This window comes from Hypomesus transpacificus, chromosome 14, assembly GCF_021917145.1.
Source record: "Hypomesus transpacificus isolate Combined female chromosome 14, fHypTra1, whole genome shotgun sequence".
In the NCBI taxonomy this organism is placed as follows: Eukaryota; Metazoa; Chordata; class Actinopteri; order Osmeriformes; family Osmeridae; genus Hypomesus; species Hypomesus transpacificus.
In genome coordinates, this window is record NC_061073.1 from 4,848,581 (window position 1) to 4,863,884 (window position 15,304).

At 48.1% G+C, this 15,304-nt stretch overlaps 1 protein-coding gene across 3 annotated transcripts; it reads left to right on the forward strand.

Annotated features, from left to right (window-relative positions):
* The first annotated feature begins 899 nt into the window (after positions 1–899).
* slc17a8 (solute carrier family 17 member 8) lies at positions 900–12,210 on the forward strand. 3 transcript variants are annotated; one of them, XM_047034377.1, is made up of 12 exons: positions 900–1,000; positions 4,223–4,478; positions 5,576–5,694; positions 6,918–7,032; positions 7,206–7,293; positions 8,623–8,709; positions 9,611–9,753; positions 9,955–10,104; positions 10,512–10,644; positions 10,759–10,869; positions 11,381–11,508; positions 11,821–12,210. In XM_047034377.1, exons 1-12 carry the CDS (start codon positions 900–902, stop codon positions 12,157–12,159), a joined length of 1,770 nt encoding a protein of 589 aa, XP_046890333.1. In that variant the 3' UTR covers positions 12,160–12,210. The 3 variants fall into 3 exon arrangements, with proteins under 3 accessions (XP_046890333.1, XP_046890335.1, XP_046890336.1); XM_047034379.1 differs by having other exon boundaries at positions 9,958–10,104; XM_047034380.1 differs by lacking the exon at positions 9,955–10,104.
* Positions 12,211–15,304: the final 3,094 nt, after the last annotated feature.

The following is a 15,304-nucleotide window of genomic DNA, read 5'->3' on the forward strand; positions in this document are numbered from 1 at the left end:
TACTAGCCTTGTCTCTGTTGAATGCGGTTTGTGAATCCTGTCAATATTTAATCCCTCATCCTCTGGTCTGGTGTCAAATGAACCTGCCTGTCTGGTTGACGATATGGCGCAAGGAGACCGGAGGGAGGGAGGAAACAGGGAGCAGGGGCGGGCACTGGAGGCCAGGTATCCCATTCCCTCCTCACCCAGAACAGTGGATCCATCAGCTGAAGAGGACATCAGAGAGATCCGCTCTGTTCTACTGCAGCTATCCAAGCTTGAAAATGCCCAGATGCTGAAGGATTCACTTGACACAATCTCTATCCCTGGCTCTTCCATCGCTTTCTCACTCTCGTGCATTTTTCTTTTCATTTGAACATCCGAGAAATGACTCTACCCACTCCCTTGGACCAGAGGGAGCCCATCTGACACATCACCTCAGCCATCTTACCCCTTCTCCCTTGCTGCCCACCCTTTGCTTATCTCCCAGTCAGACCTGCTGGTAGTTCTGCCCCTCAGAGAGGAGCGCAGCAGAGGAGCAGCCCGTCTCACATCTCAGGACCCCTGGCACCAACCAGAGGAGCAGCCCGTCTCACATCTCAGGACCCCGGGCACCAACCAGAGGAGCAGCCTGTCTCACATCTCAGGACCCCTAGCACCAACCAGAGGAACTGCCCGTCTCACATCTCAGGACCCCTGGCATCAGCCACAGGAGGAGCCTGTCTCACATCTCAGGACCCCTGGCATCAGCCACAGGAGGAGCTTGTCTCTCATATTAGGAGGGATCTGATGGAAGCTTGGAACTGTTGGACGATGAGCCACCACGTCTAGCGGAACAAACCAGAGCAGAGAGGCACAGAGATCCAGTCGGAGGAACTCAGAGAGGAGGAGGTGGGGTTAACGGAGAGAAGAGAGGGAAGATGCCGTTCGGGGGGTTTGCCGGTCTGAAGGAGCGGGTGTTGAATCCGGGGAAAGAGGAGGTGAAGAACACCGTGGGAGACTCTCTGGGAAACCTCCAGAGGTGAGTTAGGAGGACGGGGAGAAGGACTGGGCACACTGGACCTAGGGGAAATAGGAGGGAAGGAAATGGTAATATGATTGACAAGAATGGCACAGTTATGGGTTAGGAATACTGCTGGAACCAAGACGCTGTTTTATAACATTTGATTGTAATACATTTCCTAGCCCTGAACAAATATGTACATGTTTTACCATCCTGATTAAGAAACAATATGACCATGACGTCAGGACAAGCTTTGAGAGGAACCGCGCAAAACTCGAAGCCAGTTGCAGGTTCAGCTCAACATGTTCAGAGATCCTGAAGATACATGAATATTTGATTTGTTTGCTCGCCAGGCAACGCAAGTCATGTAATCATGGAATTTCAGAGGTGCATATTTTACAAGGAGAAGGAAGCATGGTACGTTCAGCATATGAGGTAGATGCTTGTCTTTCAGGGAGATAAAACATGCAAGTAGGCAATTTCCTGTGAAATGAAAATGAGTATGTTTGGAGCCAACGTGCTCAGCTATATCCACTGTAAAATATGAAGATTATTTTACAGGGATTTGTTGAAAAAGAACCAATTTTACATTGACCTCATTTGCATTTTTTATTTACAGTAAGTAAGTAAGTAAATTTTATTTATAAAGCACACTCAAAACACAGCAAGGCTGACCGAGGTGCCGAACAAAAGCACAAAAACAGAATCCAAATACATTTGTCTTGAAACACTATAAAAAACACAGTAAAACAAAATACAAAACAGTCAACAACAGAAAAACAAGCAACAGCTCAGGTCAAGTGGTGGGAAACGCCAGAACATAAAGGTGGGTCTTAAGCCTGGATTTAAAACCAGACAATGAAGGAGCCTGCCTAATAGATAGGGGAAGCTGATTCCACAGCTTAGGACCAGCAACTGCAAAGGCCCTATCACCTGTACGTACACAGCGTGATCGGGGAGTGTATACAAGTAGACTATAGGATCACTAAGACAAAACATCTTACAACTAAAATCCATAAAATAATTATGAAATTATTAATAATAAATAAACCACAAACACCAGAATATAAAACGTTATATAATCATATATTCATTCATTTACTAACTAATATTATTGGAAGATTGTGTTGACTGAGGCTTAATTTCCCCTTGACAATGAAACCTGGCACGATGTAATCCAGAATGCTCTGGGAAACATTTGTATTATTCAAGGGCCATTTATTATTGATTCTTCTAAGCAATCGATCTTAGTTTATTAGCTGGTCTCCGCAAGCTTTAGGCGGGAACTCAGTGAGCCATTGAGGACAGAATAGGTCCTATAGGTGCCTGTTTAATAATGAACACACCCCAAAAGCAAAATGGCAGACGTGATTTATGGTTCTAATCAGTCACATCACTCAGAACATCTCAGCTACTACGACTACGGTCTCCATCTGTTACCTTGTATGTGAACGCCTGATTAGAGAGATTGAGTGAGGTACTGAGAAACAGGTATGAGATGCATCATGATAGCTTGGTTCACATTCCGGCTGTTTGTGCTTTAGCGGTCCCTAAAAAGCAGACAGTGGTCTAGTCCACGGATGGATCACAATCACTTTTTACTTACGATACCCATTGTACAACAGCAGAGATGCTAATGGTGTCAAGTCTGTTCTCTCATTACCACCATTTAAGACCGATGTCCTGTTTTAGTCAAATGTCTTACAGTAGCATTAAAAAGGAGAGCAAAATTGTTTAAGGAGTCCAAGTGTTTTTCTCTCTTAAAGAGAACACACTTCTATTTTTCAGACAGGGGAACAAAAGTGTATTTTCAGGGACAAAAGAAACCCAGTTGGCCCTGTTAGCACTGTGTGGTCACAAGGGCTGGTCCCAGACGTCATTTCCTGTCTCTGATAATGATCGACTGATTTCCCAGCTTTTCCCCAGGTGTATCTCAGACCTGGTGGAGTAGCACCAGGAGCAGGAGGAGGAGGGGGGGGCTGGTGGAGTAGCACCAGGAGCAGGAGGAGGGGGGGGGGGGCTGGTGGAGTAGCACCAGGAGTAGGAGGAGGAGGAGGGGGGGGGGGGGCTGGTGGAGTAGCACCAGGAGTAGGAGGAGGAGGGGGCCTGGTGGAGTAGCACCAGGAGCAGGAGGAGGAGGGCCTGGTGAAGTAGCATCAGGAGCAGGAGGAGGAGGAGGGGGGGGCTGGTGGAGTAGCACCAGGAGCAGGAGGAGGAGGGGGGCCTGGTGGAGTAGCACCAGGAGCAGGAGGAGGAGGAGGGGGGGGCTGGTGGAGTAGCACCAGGAGCAGGAGGAGGAGGGGGGGGGCTGGTGGAGTAGCACCAGGAGCAGGAGGAGGAGGAGGGGGGGCCTGGTGGAGTAGCACCAGGAGCAGGAGGAGGAGGAGGGGGGGGCTGGTGGAGTAGCACCAGGAGCAGGAGGAGGAGGAGGGGGGGCCTGGTGGAGTAGCACCAGGAGCAGGAGGAGGAGGAGGGGGTAAATGTGTGTGTGTGGTGAAGGAGAGCAGTTTGGCCAGTGAGCGCTTGTTCTTTCCTTGTTGTCTCCTCTATTTGGCCTCCATGAAGTGATACCAGACTGGAAGCACCCCCGCCCCCCACCCCCCCCCACGCCCCCCCCCCCACCCCCCCACACCCCCACGCCCCCGCCCCCCACCCCCCCCACGCCCCCCCCCCACCCCCCCCACGCCCCCACGCCCCCCCCCCCCCCCACCCCCACACCCCCCCACGCCCACACACACACACACACACATAGACACACACACCCACCCCCTCCATGTCCACACACACACACGCACACACACACCCACCCCCTCCATGCCCACACACACACACACACGCACACACACACCGCACCCCCCCACGCCCACACACACACACCACAGTGAATGTCCTTTCAGAACAGGGGATAGAAAGGTCCCCCACACACCCCGCCTCCCTAACCCTTCATTTCATTCTGGAAAGGAACTCAGGTGCACATCAGAAACAGTGAGGCCGGGGTCCAGCAAAGAGGAACTCTGCTTAATGGAACAAGTGTGGGGCGGAATCACAGATGCGTGTTGACCTTATCAGAAGTACCTTCTGGGTTCGCCTGCTGTCTGAAAGACTGTAAAGTTATTCCATTGCCTGGTTTTCCTCAAATAATTGACAAACAGCAAAAAGCACGAGTCTTCCAATCTCATGATCATTATCTATACATACAGTACGTTAATTGTAGGATATTTTCTCAAATGTCCCCTGCAGGAAAATCGATGGCACCAATGTGGATGAGGAGGACCAGATTGAGCTGACGGAGGACGGACGTCCGGTGGTGGCCCCGCTCCGGGCCCCGCCCCTCCTGGACTGCGGCTGCTTTGGCCTGCCCAAGCGCTACATCATCGCCATGCTCAGCGGCCTCGGCTTCTGCATCTCCTTCGGCATCCGCTGCAACCTGGGCGTGGCCATCGTGGAGATGGTCAACAACAACACCGTCTACATCAATGGGACCCCTGTTCTCCAGGTACAGAGGGGCTGTGTTTATGGACCCCTGTTCTCCAGGTACAGAGGGGCTTTGTTTATGGACCCCTGTTCTCCAGGAGCTGAGGGGCTGTGTTACGTAATGGACCCCTGTTCTCCAGGTGCTGAGGGGCTGTGTTACGTAATGGACTCCTGTTCTCCAGGAGCTGAGGGGCTGTGTTACGTAATGGACCCCTGTTCTCCAGGAGCTGAGGGGCTGTGTTACGTAATGGACTCCTGATCTCCAGGTGCTGAGGGGCTGTGTTACGTAATGGACTCCTGTTCTCCAGGTGCTGAGGGGCTGTGTTACGTAATGGACCCCTGTTCTCCAGGTGCTGAGGGGCTGTGTTACGTAATGGACTCCTGTTCTCCAGGAGCTGAGGGGCTGTGTTACGTAATGGACCCCTGTTCTCCAGGAGCTGAGGGGCTGTGTTACGTAATGGACCCCTGTTCTCCAGGTGCTGAGGGGCTGTGTTACGTAATGGACCCCTGTTCTCCAGGTGCTGAGGGGCTGTGTTACGTAATGGACTCCTGTTCTCCAGGAGCTGAGGGGCTGTGTTCATGGAGGCCTGGAGGGACTTGGGATCAGTGAGGAGGGTGGCGGTCCTCTAGGCTGGGTCATGTGTCCCCTTGATTAGGGGACAGTTGGTCTGAAGTTGGGGGCATTTGTTCCCAGGTTACAGGATTCTGTAACCTAGTTTAGTGATGTTTTATGCATCAATAAAGTTGCCCTTTCTTCGTCAAATTATGCATACATTATTCATAGAGGCACTGTTGGTTATTCTGCAATCACAATTTTTACCATCACCAACTTTTTCATCACCAATGAAAGCTTACAAATATCTAACAAATAACAAACAATTGTTACAAAATATTCCATGTGTCCACTTACAGTAATGAACCCAATCAATGATGGATTGTTTGAACAAAGAAGTTACATAGAAAAAAGTGCAAATTATTCGCAGCTGTTTATATCAAGTTCAAGTGGTCAGCTTCATCACCCAAACCTTCGATGGTCCTCAATAAAATAATAGCCGGAAACACACCCAAACACACAGCACCATTTGACCAGACTAACCGCTCTGCCCTTCTGTTCTCCAGCCAGCTCAGTTTAACTGGGACCCAGAGACGGTGGGGCTGATCCACGGCTCCTTCTTCTGGGGCTACATCGTCACTCAGATCCCTGGAGGCTTCATCTCCAACAAGCTGGCAGCCAACAGGTGAGGGACACAGAGGGTCCCCAAGGACAGGACACCCCCTGGTGTCTGTACAGAAGACAGGGTAGGGTCCCCTGGGACAGCACACCCCCTGGTGTCTGTACGGAGGACAGGGTAGGGTCCCCAAGGACAGGACACCCCCTGGTGTCTGTACAGAGGACAGGGTAGGGTCCCCTGGGACAGCACACCCCCTGGTGTCTGTACGGAGGACAGGGTAGGGTCCCCAAGGACAGGACACCCCCTGGTGTCTGTACAGAGGACAGGGTAGGGTCCCCTGGGACAGCACACCCCCTGGTGTCTGTACGGAGGACAGGGTAGGGTCCCCAAGGACAGGACACCCCCTGGTGTCTGTACAGAGGACAGGGTAGGGTCCCCTGGGACAGGACACCCCCTGGTGTCTGTACGGAGGACAGGGTAGAGACTAAACATTCATTTGAGGTGTTAATGGGCGGGGGGGACAAGGACGGGGGACAAACACACACTGGTGTGTGACTGTGTGTCTGACTGTGTGTGTGACTGTTTGTGTGACTGTGTGTGACTGTGTGTGTGACTGTGTGTGACTGTGTGTGTGACTGTGTGTATGACTGTGTGTGTGTGACTGTGTGTGTGCGCGAGGTAACGGTTGACGCGGGGAGCCGAGGTGATGTGCAGATAGCGGGCCCGGCTGTAATGAAAGCTCTGCAGGAAAGAGGGACACGCGGCTGACAGAGTTAATAAGAAAAGATTCAGAGTCTGATTCCTCGCTGAAACACCAGACACTGGAATATTACAAGTGTCACGTACGTTGCTGTTTTGGGAACGGGGCGAGTGGGGGAAGGGGGGCGGGGGGGGGGGGGGGCGCGCTGGTGAGGAAGCAGAAATGCTCGGTTCAGAATGGCATCTCTGGATCTGTGTTGTGGGTCCAGCGTGAGGCCTGTCAGTCTGGGGGGGGGGGGGGGTTTTGAGGAGCGGGGGGGTCATCACCTGTCTGATCAGAGTGCTGGCAGAGATGGGAGACAGGCAGAGGAACAGATTGTGATCTGTGACTGCTGAGATGGGAGGGGGACAGGCAATAAGGACTGCCAAAGCCACAAACCCATAAACCTGGATCACTAGGGCGTGTTTATGACACATCCATGAGGACTGAGGTGAACACACACACAAGAGTGTGCACATACACACTCTCACTCTCACGTGCACGGGCCTTAATTGTATCCTACGATCCAACATCAGCCGTGTTTCCGCAGGGTGTTTGGTTTGGCCATCTTCCTGACGTCCATGCTGAATATGCTCATCCCCTCAGCAGCCAGGACCCACTACGGCTGTGTCCTGTTTGTCCGTATCCTGCAGGGCCTCGTGGAGGTGAGGGGTCTCACATAGCAAATCCCAGGGGAGGTAACACAGATCACCTTTGTGACCCCACAAAAGTTATTGAAAACATAGACATCAGACACATATTTGGACATATTTCAGGTGTAAGTAGTAGTCGAGGAACTTGTTAAGAGGATGTTGTCTCCCGATGTCCGCCCCTGCAGGGGGTAACCTACCCAGCATGCCACGGGATGTGGGCCAAATGGGCCCCCCCCCTGGAGAGAAGTCGCCTCGCCACCACCTCCTTCTGCGGTGAGTCCTGACAACACACACCACTGTCCACCTGTTAGCAGTCTGTCTGGAGAATGTTGAGGCAGTGAATGGATGTGAGTTGTGCTCTTTGTCATTAGAATCCTTAGGGCTAATCACCATTCCCCAAAAACAGTGTATTCTATACCACGGTTGAGGATTTGAACTCCATGTGATAATAACTACGCTTATAGGTGACAAAAATAAGCAGAAGGTACTGACCTCATCTGAATGTTTTGCAGATTGTATACTAATCAGCACACCACTATTTATTTTAACCACACACACACACACTCTCACATAAGTAGATATACATACTGTCACACACACACTCAGACACACCACACGTGCAGACACCACACGACACACACACCCTCACACACACAATTACTCAAATAGAGTAATTGAACTTCTACTTAATTGTTCTCTCTGTGCAGAGATGTTTAGCATCCTGAGTGTGGCAGTTGGGGAAACAGGAAAGAGGGCTATTTTGTTTAGCAGATGTCCACTGTTGTTCTCCTTGAAACGTATCCCAACAGACGTTCCCCACAATAAACTGATGCCATGACAACCCCAGCATGCAAACCCTCTCGACATGGCTCCGTGAATGAAGCCAGGATCACCTGTTCCCTCTGAAGTAGCTTCACTCCCATTTAAACTAATGAAGTGACATTTTCCCCACTGAACAAAAGCACATTCATGCTCCCCCCTCTGTTCAGAACAAGAGTGTTTAGAAGCCTATCAGAATTATTAGAATGTACGATAACGTACCGTCTCGTTCCTGTCGTGCCACAGTTAGAATGTTGTTGATTCTCCTCCTCTGTACGGAAAGAAGTGAATATTTTTCTGAGTGATTCAAAGGATAACTGAATCCTCCTTATGTATATGTACTCTATGTCTGTATATGTATGTATATGTATGCATATACAAACTTCTGTAAACTCACACAGCCAATCATTTAGACATCACCTGCACATGGATACAGTGCTACAACTATAGAAGTGACTGAGGTCTGGTTAGTTACAGGATGGGGTGTACGGTATCTTCGGTACCGCTTCCTACAGTGTTAGCAGTGTTAGGGATTCAGATGGCTGAGCGGTTAGTGAGTTGGGCTGTTAATCAGAAGGTTGTCGGTTCGATTCCCGGCTGTGAAAAATTATGTTGTGTCCTTGGGCAAGGCACTTCACCCTACTTGCCTCGGGGGAATGTCCCTGTACTTACTGTAAGTTGCTCTGGATAAGAGCGTCTGCTAAATGACAAAAAAATGTAAATAAAAATAAGCAGCTATACCGTAGCTACGTGTGTGTTTCTGATACAGTGTTTGGTTTGCAGGCTCCTATGCTGGTGCGGTGATCGCCATGCCTCTGGCAGGGGTGCTGGTCCAATACGTAGGGTGGTCTTCTGTCTTCTATATCTATGGTGAGAACATGTTATAGGGTGGAAAGAACAACTCAATATCTTGGTGGACCAAGTTTAGACCTCCCACTGTGGCAGAGCCCAGGACACAACCGGCCACAGAAGAAAAAGAAGAAGCATGTCAGGAGTTGTAGAACATTCCATCTGAAGCCAAGCCAAGCCAAAGTGATGAGTCACAGATGAGTGGCTGCATGTAGCGACTTCTAGTCAGCAGCATGTGTGACCCGCCTTTATTTAAGCGTTATTTGAGTGTGTCCAGGACGACATCAGTTAAACACGTGCCGAAGTTTGGACAGTCTAGATGGAAATGACTCAAGATAGAGATGATTCAGACAGAGGTCTGGGAACTGGTACTAAATGGTGATGAACTGAATCTAAGATTTATAAATGTAGAGCCTTCATTGGATGAGTTTCTAACAACGGCCTTCAGAGACAGGTGACGTGGATCCACAGCTGTTGAGTAATGCTTCGTATAATGCACTAGGTGTCACTTTAGGGACATGCTAAAACAGTGTTAGTCCAAACCCAGCAGTTTGGACACCCAACTTGTAGCCCTCTAATTACTGTTATTAGTAAGCTCGGTCCAATATCTGAGCTGTTAGCTAATCAAGATGGAGCCCACTCACACCGTCTCTGGACCAATAGAATCGCTGCAGCTCCTCCTTGATGTCATCTCATGATTAATTGACCAAAATGAACATCTCTTAGCATGGATGACTAATCCTTGGGTGATTAATCTGTTCAGTTCAGAGTTCACGTGGTCTAATGAAATTCTGTCAGACTGTCTGAACTCCCCCCCCCCACCCCCTCCACCAATTACACACTACAGAACATGAACATGTTTATATCATCACATGGGACAGCACTGACGGTGATCTGGGTGTTTTTTCATGGTGTCCTCCAGGTGTGTTTGGGTTCATCTGGTATATCTTCTGGCTGTTGCTGGCATATGGAAGCCCTGCAGAGCATCCCACCATCAGTGACGAGGAGAGGATCTACATTGAGACCACCATCGGTGAGGGGGTAAAGCTTCTGAGTGCTACTGAGGTAAGCTTCTCCTACCACGCTTGACAGCCAGCTTCGAAGAAAAAGATGGTGCAACAAGATAGCTCAAGTTAGTCTAGGTTCAGGTAAAAAGTTTAAAGATGCTTGGTTAAAAAGATCAAACTTGTTAAGTGTATGATGGCCTTTGTGTCTGTGTTAAATCAGCCTCTTTCTGCCCCCCCCCCCCCCCCTTTGCCACCTCAGAAGTTTAAGACTCCCTGGCGTCGATTCTTTACCTCCATGCCCGTTTACGCCATCATTGTGGCTAACTTCTGCCGCAGCTGGACCTTCTACCTGCTCCTCATCAGCCAGCCCGCCTACTTCGAAGAGGTCTTTGGTTTCCCCATCAGCAAGGTTGGTTTGGATCGTCTGTAAGGTTGGCTTCCCCATCAGCAAGTTAGGCTTTACCAATCAGCAACTTCAATTCATTGGGGTTCATCGCTAATGCTTGTGTTAACCAGGGGCGAATCTAGGTTCCCACTTTTGGGGGGGCTAAGCCCCTAGATGAAACCTATTATTTTTCCTGTGACCCAGCAAAACTAGGGGGGTCTGGGGGTGTGTTCCCCGAATAATTTTTTGAAAATATCCTTTTAAATAGTGTCCTCTAGTGAGTTTTAGGAAAAGAAATTCACAAATTTAGAATAAAAATATGATACATTTTTTTGGGGGGCTAATGAAACTTTAGGGGGGGCTCCAGCCCCCCAAAATAGGGCTAGATACGCCCATGGTCTTAACCTACAGTCTTCCTGTCCTCCGTGCAGGTGGGTCTCCTCTCTGCAGTGCCCCACATGGTCATGACCATCATTGTGCCAATCGGGGGCCAGCTGGCAGATTTCCTCCGCAGCAACAAAATCATGTCCACCACCAACGTGCGAAAAATCATGAACTGCGGAGGTAGACAACTCTTCAGTCATGGGGTACCCCCAGAGATAGGGGTGTTAGGTCTGTGCGAGGCCTGTCCTCGAGCCATGTGACCAGGCCTTGTCTTGATGTTCTGCCCCCCTGCAGGGTTTGGGATGGAGGCCACCCTGCTGCTGGTGGTGGGCTTCTCCCACACGCGAGGCGTGGCCATCTCCTTCTTGGTCCTGGCTGTGGGCTTCAGTGGGTTCGCCATTTCCGGTAAAAAAAACACAAAAACCCTGAAAGTCTGATCAATTGTGTCATGTTATTGGCATGTACTGGACTTGAGTGAATCAGGTCTAAGAGGCACAGATATGAAGGTTAAGTGGTCGTGATCAAGTGGTCTTGTCGTCATGCGGTCTAGTTATGTTGATTTCTGGGGCATGTCTTTTGCTTTCGCTTCTCCTCTTCCATTGTTGTTCACGATTGCCTCATGAACAGCAGCTGAGAGCAAACTGCAACATTCTCCTTTGAGTCAGGAGAGGAATGTTTTAAACTCTCCACTCTACTTCCCTGAATATTTTATAAACTGTTGGCAGGGCAACGAAATAGAGACAGATTTCAATGTTTCATCCTGCAGTCATAAACTGCACGGCTATGTGGCCTACAACGAATGGCTGTAATTACAATTCCATTGCCGGCAGACATTAATATTATTGAAGGCGCTGCTGGTTAGAAACAGTGGTTAGTATTCCTAATCATGGACTAACCACGTCCCCGACTCCCTTAGGCTTCAACGTAAACCATTTGGACATCGCCCCTCGCTACGCCAGCATCCTCATGGGCATCTCCAACGGGGTTGGAACCCTGTCTGGGATGGTCTGTCCTCTGATCGTAGGAGCCCTGACTAAAAACAAGGTTAGCCTGTAAAGGATAAACCATGATGCTAATCATAGTATTTATGACATAGAATAATAACTTTTTAAGACTAATCATGTGCATAGTTGGATTACGTTAATTCAATGCCTGAGAGCTTCACAACATCCTCCCACTTGTGGAACAGAGCAGCTAATGTTTCTGTGAAAATAAAATATACTATACATTGTATTATAAACCTTATAAAAAAACTATATTATAATGTTACTAAACTGTTATTGCACAGGATGAAAGCCATCTTCATGTAATATGTCTGTATTATACGGTCATGTTCACTCTTCCAATGTATGATAGACTCGTCTGGAGTGGCAACATGTGTTTATCATCGCATCCATGGTGCACTACACCGGAGTGATCTTCTACGCCATATTCGCTTCGGGGGAGAAGCAGGAGTGGGCAGACCCGGAGGACACCAGTGAGGACAAGGCCGGCATCCTGGACGATGACGAGCTGGCCGAGGAGTCGGAGCTCAACAGCAGCGCCTCCCTGGCAAACCAGAAGAGCTATGGCACATCGGAAACCATCGTTGGCCGCAAGAAGGGCTGGAAGAAGAATAGAGGCGTGACCATGCAGGAGGACGAAGACGGGAACCCACACTGCGGGAATGGGAACTTCCAGGAGCAGTACCAGTGATACCCCTCCGGGGGTCAGAACTTTCCCTCCCCTATCCCCCACAAACCTGGGGTCAAACGCCTGTGGGACTGTATGAGGTAAAAAAATCACGTATCTGTCGGTGATGAAAAACTGGCTTTTTGTTGTTGTTTAATCCATGATACTCATTTGACGGTTTTACCTCATACTTACAGTATAGTTTGTATTTGTATTTTGACTCCAAATTCTGTTGTCAGACCCGTGAACTGAATGTGCAGATGAAACATAGTTTGGCGTACCTATGATGGTTGTACATAGTTTTGTTGGAAGATTTTGTGTCAGCTATGCAAGTAAAGAGTGTGGTTCTGTGGAATGTGAGTGGTCCTGTGGTATTTGTATTCAGCTTGGGAGAACATCAACCACAGAGTTAGATTTACAAGCTTGCGTTGTTTTCTTTTGCTCTTATTATTTGGGGTACCCCCTTGCACCCCCTGATGCAGTATTTTCAGACTTGTAAACTTTATTCACATTGCCGTAGACAGACCCATGGCAACAGAGGACTGGACACATCAGAGGACAGTCATAATACAGTCATAATACAGAGGACTTGTATAGGTGGATCCCTCTAACTGACCATACAAAACGTACATTGTATCTCTCACCATCGTGTTTTGTTTCTTTATGAATAAGGAGTTGAACCAGACACTTCCTAAAACACTGCAATCCACTATTAAGAATAAGGCATTTTCACAACAACAAAAAGTATGAATTATGAATTATAAAATGTTTAATCATCAGAATATACATTATTATAGAAATATGAAAGGGAATATGAAACGAATGAGTTTCTTTTGTACATTATTTTCTGTTCTGTTTGCTTTTTCATTTGATATGCACTTTAATATTTAGAGCTTTTAACATTGGTATTGGGTTCACAGTTTTATGAATCTACCATCCAAAAGTCTGAAATTATCATTGATCATTGCTGACCATTTAGTCATGTGACCATTTAGTCATGTGACCATTTAGTCATGTGACCATTTAGCCATGTGAAAACAGCTGTTCTTCATCTCAACTTCAGAACTAGTTGATGATATCAAAAACTTGGATAACATTACCCATTAAAGTGCAATTTGTCATAAGCTTTAATGGAAAATAAAACAATTTTTAAACAGACACCGTCTCAAAGCAGTTTATTGGAAAAGGGCATTCGATTAGGATAATGACAGCTATGTGAGCCACCAAAATTCATTATTGTGGCATCCCAAAGTCCTTCTAACACTAGGGACAGTGGTCCAGTCCTTCTAACACTAGGGACAGTGGTCCAGTCCTTCTAGCACTAGGGACAGTGGTCCAGTCCTTCTAACACTAGGGACAGTGGTCCAGTCCTGCTAGCTCTATGGACAGTGGTCCAAGCCGCTTCACGGCCAGGTTGTGTACGCCCCCCCATGTAAAAACACACCAATCACTAAGACTCACACACTCCTGTAAAATAAGTTTATTAAAATAAACTGTAAACCAATGAAACCCACCACTACACAGTTGAAGATAATTGTTTCCACTCCATCTCTAATGAAATAGACAAATGAAATAATGACAAATCATCATTAACCCCTGCTTGCTCCCATGTTCTGGCAGAAACCAGACAGCCGCCTTCAGCAGCACTGTTTGTTGACCAGTGCTGCCCTGACTCCCTACAGACTCTTGACTGCTCTGGTTTTAATCTCTCACAGTAAACATTCTCAAGCTTATCGTGTCTGTTAAAAACGCCAGTAGTCTGCATCATTCTTACTGAAGCCCATAATTAGTCGGACACTTTATCCAACCTTCCACAGAAGCGTTGTCTTTTGTTAGACAGGCTATGCCGTCGGATTGCAAACAGACACCAACTGTCTGTTGCACGGCCTGTGAATGAGTGCTTTTAGAAAGAGAGAGAGAAATGCTGTCTAAAGGCCTTCTGTCTTTAAAGACCAGCACGGCGTTTCGTTATCTGCCATTGTATGCTAACGAGTGGCTGTGCTGGTAGGGTTCAAGGTCACGGACCTTGTTATCGTCCACATTCGCTGGCGTTTTTGCGACAGTCCTTGAAAGCTTGTTTGAGGAGGGAGCATGCTCGTGTCCTGCCAGGTCTGAATACTAGCACGACGTTTGAACGGCTTATCTCCTCATCAGGGATTTTTACAGTTTGCTGGTGATTCACATCAGGACATAAAGATGAGAGGGAGAAGTCGTGAAACAGGAGGAGAAAGAACTCCCAGGAATGGTCTCAGGTGAGCTCCCGTGTCAGATCAAATCCACGTCAGCTCACAAGTTAGTCATAATAAACAATATTAAAAATAAACCCCCTCACTAATACTATGTGACCACACAGCAGCCCAAATGTAGTATAAACCCCTGCCCATGCCTCCAGAACAATAAATACAAACCATTACCGTCATTGTGAATCAATACAGGAAACAAAGCATGGGACAGTTCAGAGCACAGCTGGTGGACCAGTAGGGGGGTGGTGTCCCCCCTTATGAAGGCTATCACTACACAGTCCCCCCATACCCTCCCCTCCCACCCAATCCTCACTCCCATCCTACCCCCAGCACAAATCAGATAGAATCCAAACAGACAACGGCAAAGGTTGTGTTTATTTCTGAAGGACGGCATGTTGACTCAGAAGGGTCCCGTGGCTTGGAGCAACCACCCTATCAATGATTAACCCCATGTTTTTAGATACATTAAAGGATCATAGAGATGCTGGAGCTCCCTTCATCTGAAATCACACCCTTTTCTACAGCTTGAAAACAAGATGGCTGACAGGCCAACGCAGCAAAAGCACTTGTGAGAGGGGGAGTGTCAGTCAAGCAACTTCCAGGACATTAACTTGGGATGCAGGGTGGAAACCAACCTCTGGACCATGTCAGCACCTCCAGGAGCCTGACGTGCATCATACATCTTATGTAGTCAATTCCGTGGCAACCAGGATCTCGTAACTGTGTCCTTAAACTCTAGCATCCAAGCGGTGAGGTCCAACATTTGACATTCACTATTCAACGCAACACGTGTTTGGTATCAATTGTGATTAAAGCGGTTCGGAAAGTGGTTTCGATTAATGAACGTGTTAATGTGTTAATGTTAACGTGTTAATTAATGAATGTGTTTTTTGGCTGTAATTGGGGATGTGGGGTTTGTGTGTGTG